The 5,223-nt window shown below is 47.3% G+C and overlaps 1 protein-coding gene across 2 annotated transcripts in view; it reads right to left on the bottom strand.

The window, feature by feature from the left end:
• Nucleotides 1-5,223, bottom strand: part of smad3a (SMAD family member 3a) — a gene marked incomplete at both ends in the record, with an annotated part of 30,478 nt that overhangs the window by 3,669 nt on the left and 21,586 nt on the right. Inside the window, 3 exons of one of the 2 annotated variants that reach the window (XM_080533003.1) lie at nt 1,221-1,365; nt 1,903-2,036; nt 2,293-2,509. In XM_080533003.1, coding sequence (XP_080389129.1) covers nt 1,221-1,365; nt 1,903-2,036; nt 2,293-2,509 — 496 coding nt within the window. The remainder of the gene's footprint in view (nt 1-1,220; nt 1,366-1,902; nt 2,037-2,292; nt 2,510-5,223) is intronic. The other variant, XM_080533004.1, reaches the window with a different exon arrangement.

Raw genomic sequence — 5,223 nt, 5'->3', positions numbered from 1 at the left:
TAACTCCTATTAGGGCTCTCCCTCTGCTCCCCCCTTCTTCCTCTCCTCTCCTTCTCCTTTTCCAGCCCCACAATCAGATGAGTCACATTATTGCCTGGAACAGAGGGAGGGAAAGTGGGAAGTAGGGAGGGGTACACTCGGCTCTCTTTGACCCAGCACGTGTGTGTGTGTGTGTGTGTGTGCGTGTGTGTGTGTGTGTATATATATGTGTGTGTGTATGAGTATGTGTGTATATGTGTGTGTGTGTGTGTGTATATATGTGTGTGTGTGTCTGTGGATGTGTGTATATATGTGTGTATATATGTGTGTGTGTGTGTGTGTGTGTGTATATATATGTGTGTGTGTATGTGTATATATTATACCTTTATACCTCTTTATACCTATATATACCTTTCTACCTCTCATCCCTTCTGCACCTCTCTCACCGCCCCGTCATCGTTCTAAGATCCAGTGATCTTGTCCGACTCACCATCCCCAAAGCCCGTACCGTTGTCGGCGCAGCGCTTTCCGGTTCGTTGCAGCACACGACTGGAACACCTTACAAAACACCCTCAAACTCACGGCCCTCACCTCACTCACTGCTTTCAAACAAATCCTGCAGCGAACCATAGTCGATCAATGCACCTGTTGATCACCGTCTCTCACCCATCCCATAACCCATCACTGCCTCATTTTAAGTACCCCTGCTCCACTACCCCCGCTATCCCTCACCTCCGCTCTTCCTCACCCCTACCTCCTCCGTCTCTCTCTCCTCTCTCTGACTGTTAGTATTTTAATGCATCTGTATTTGCCAGTGTTTTATTGTTTTATTGTTTATTGTATTACTTAACCTTGTTTTATTTCTAGCTTCCCATCCCCCCCTCCCCCCCCCCAAAGAGCCATTGCTTTTTGGTCAGGCTGCATTTGCAAATAATAATTTGTTCTTACATGTTTGCCTGGTTAAATAAAGGTTAAATAAAAAAATAAACAAATATATATGTGTGTGTGTGTGTGTGTATATATATGTGTGTGTGTGTGTGTGTGTGTGTGTGTGTGTGTGTAAACAGAGCAGCCTTGCCCAGTCTCATCGTGGAGGGTAGAGGTACATATGGCTCCTCTCTGGTGGGGATGACATCTAGGGCTGTACAGTATGCAGGCTGTACACCATGCATATGTGTGTGTGTGTGTAGCTGCAGCACCACACGGGGGGGGGGGGGGGGGGGGGGGGGCGGGGTCTTTACCTGTACTCTGCTCCCCAGCCTTTGACGAAACTCATCCGGATGGTACACATGCGGGTCAGCTGGTAGACGGCCTCGAAGCCCTGGTTCACCGACTGGGCCAGCAGGGCCGCAAACTCCTGGTTGTTGAAGATCTTCAGGTTGCAGCCTGGCGAATGTCACATAGATTTACACTTAGATTCACACACACACACAACGATTCACACACAACCCTTAGATTCAGCCTCCAGATAACCGCCGGGGCGACCGTCACGCAATCGTTTCGAACCGGGGAACCAGCAGACAACCGTGACAAAACCATTCCAATCCAATGACCCCGGACAATGTTTACTAGACATACACACACACACACACACACTTTCTCTGCAGGTGCAAACATGTATGCCTGGTAAACATTGTGAGGTGTTGGATTGGAATGGTTTTGTGTAAGTACAGTATGTCTGTGCACGTGTGTATAGGTAGTGAAAGTACAGGTATGTGAGGAGTGCATCTCTCTCTCTCTCACTTTAAAGGGTTTTATTGGCATGGGAAACAGACGTTTACATTGCCAAAGCAAGTGTGAAGATCTCTCTCTACCTCCCACTCCTACACCTTTTCTCCACACCTCTCTCTCTCCACACCTCTCTCTCTCTCTCTCCACACCTCTCTCTCTCTCTCTCCACACCTCTCTCTCTCTCTCTCTCACCTGGAGGGATCTTGCAGACAGTGGCAGGGTGCCAGCCGTAGCGCTGGTTACAGTTGGGACTCTGGACAAAGATGGCGCTGTCACTGAGGCACTCTGCAAACACCTCTCCTCCGATGTAGTAGAGACGCACGCCCCTGCCTGGAGAGAAGACCACAGAGAGACACCTCAGTGTCAGGAGACACAACCATATAACCACATACACACATACACACACACACACATACACATACACATTCACATACACATACACATACACATACACATACACATACACATACACATACACACACACACACACACGCACACACACACGCACACACGCACACACACACACACACACACGCACACGCACAGACACATAGACACACACACACACACACACACACACACGTACCGATGTGTCTGCGTGTGAGCTCCACGGCAGCGTTGCGGTTGACGTTGGACAACAGGCCCAGGCAGAAGCGTTCAGAGTTGGAGGGGTCGGTGAAGCCGTCGACCGTGAGGGAGGGCTGGGAGGCGTGGAAGGTCTCCCCCACCCGCTGGTTCAGCTCGTAGTAGGAGATAGAACACCAGAACGCTGGTTCACAGTACGTCACTGGCTGCAGGTCTGAGAGAGAGAGAGGGAGAGAGAGGGAGGGGTGGGGGAGGTGTTATTTTGTTGTACTGTACTGCTCCTTTTGAACTAATAAACAGGGGTGCACATAACTTTTTGGGGCCAGTGCTCAGAGGAGCACCTAGGGATGCTGCTTGGTGCTCCCCGAGCTTGCGAGTCACGACCCGTCCCACAGGATGGATGAAAAAGGGATACATGGATAACTTATATTAGCAAAACGACATTTATTCATAAATAAAGATGAACGAACAAATGATTGTGTGCAAAACAAAAGAAACAAATGCAAAATCAAATGACTGCTCTTTAAGCATGAAAGTCAGTCAGACTCCTTTAAACACAATGAAATCAACTGACATCTCTTTAAGCACTAACTGAATGTCTGTTCTTTAAACACAATGAAATCAACTGACATCTCTTTAAGCACTGCTCTGTTCTGTAAACACTGAAATCAACTTTTCAACAAAAAGTTACAGCCTAAGTATTTATTTATGCTACAAGCTTATTCATCATCATCACTGCTCTCTTGACTGCTGTAAGTTATCACTGTCCTCAATTTCAACCATGGTAGAGGATGTTGTAGGCTATCACTTTAAATAGCTCATTATTTTGATTGTGCAACAAAGTCTTTTTTTTTTTCTTTTTCTAATAGAATTCCCAACCATATTCCCTGGGACAGGGGTCTAGGTGCGATAATGAAGCTGTAAAACAAACGTCTGAACGTTTGAAAGCTTCAGAGTAAAGAAACGTGAAGTCCCTTGGTGTTGTTTTTCCTTTTAGCGACGAGTCGTTCGGGACTGAATTTTCACGTGCGGCGTGATAACCGTGATAACCGTGATAACCGTGATAACCGTGCGATACGCGTTACGCGGAATGAAAGTACGAGTTACGATACTTTCCGAATGTTTTCGTGAGGGGAAGCGCCGGCAAATAGTTACTTAGTGGGGCTTGCTTCTTGGACATTTTGACGGCTCGTCGGGTGCCTCAGTGATGCAGCAGTCAGCAGTCAGCAGTCGGATTTTGAGGAAGTAAATTCCTCTCCCAGCGCTTCCAGCTGTAGGTGCGCAAGAGCGCCTTCATGCAGCTGATCTGCCGCGCAGCATGCATTTTGGCGACGCATGCGCACTGGCGCACCAGTTATGTGCACCCCTGCTAATAAAGCTTGTTTTGACTGAGCCGAGAGAGGGGAGTGGGGGAGAAAGAAAAGGGAGGGACAAGGAGAAAGTAAGTAAGTAAGTAAGTAAGTAAGTAAAACTTTATTTCTATAGCGCCCTTCACAACTGCAACATGCATGACGAGCATACACCCTCTGCATGACCTGCTACCTCCAACACGAGGCAGCTGCACTGCCAGGACACTGAGGAACCAGCACAAGCTGGCTGAACCAAAGGCCAAAACCAGCAGGCTGAAAAACTCAACCCTGCATACTGCAGTTAGACTGTACAATGACAATATCTAGACTCACACATAATACAGCATGGCTACCATGACTGCTACCTGCCCTTGCTTTGCCGCCTTGAAATATTTTTGTTGTGTAATTGTTGTGCTGCTAATATTGTGTGTCATATCTATGTAAGTTCTGCAGTTTTTCAGTGGGGCCTTGGCTCCACTGCAAGCATGAATTAATAAAATAAAATAAAATAAAATAAAATAAAATCAACACGAATGCACAGGATGCTTTACATCACAGATGAGGGATAAAATGGGTGAAAAGAAAAGCGCAAACAAATGTTGTCAAAAGAGATTAAAAAAACAAAAAACGGAGGAACACCCCAAAGGGACAACATAAACAGAACATAAACAGAACATAAAGAGGAACATAAGGTGGCTCTAGGTGACTACCGGCCTGCCTGAACAGAAGAACTGAGGAGAGAGAAGTGAGCAGGGTGCAGTGTAAGTATTCAGTATTCTGGTACGAAAGGGTTATCATTATTGTTGTTATCTTTTTCGCAACAGCCTGCAACTCAATCGATCTGCCAATGTTGCTGCTAGACACAGACACAGACACTGACAGACACAGACACAGACACAGATACACACACACACACACACACACACACAGACACAGACACAGACGCAGACACACACACAGACAACAGCTAGCAACTCAATCGATCTGCCAATGTTGCTGCTAGGCTGCACTGCGGGGCGCTTCTCAGCTGAGTGAAGAAAACACAACTGTGTGATCTGCCAATGTTGCTGCTAGACACAGACACAGACACTGACACACAGACACACACACATACAGACACAGACACAGACACACACACACACACACACAGACACAGACACAGGCACAGGCACAGACATAGACACAGACACAGACACTGACACACAGACACACACACATACAGACACAGACACAGACACACACAGACACAGGCACAGGCACAGACACAGACACAGACACAGACACAGACACACACACACACACAGACAGACACAGACACAGACACAGACACACACACACACACACACACAGACACAGACACAGACGCAGACACACACACAGACAACAGCTAGCAACTCAATCGATCTGCCAATGTTGCTGCTAGGCTGCACTGCGGGGCGCTTCTCAGCTGAGTGAAGAAAACACAACTGTGTGATCTGCCTCCATCTGACTGCACCGTGGAGGACTGAAGGTGGGAGGAAAGTCTTGAAAGGCTTTCAATTCCGGAACACTCACCACCTAAGAGTGCCAAGTGTTTTAT

This window comes from Nansenia antarctica (genome assembly GCF_963989245.1).
Source record: "Nansenia antarctica genome assembly, chromosome: 5".
NCBI lineage: Eukaryota > Metazoa > Chordata > Actinopteri > Argentiniformes > Microstomatidae > Nansenia > Nansenia antarctica.
The sequence above is the reverse complement of the archived record's forward strand: the minus strand, read 5'-3'. Positions and strand labels throughout refer to the sequence as shown.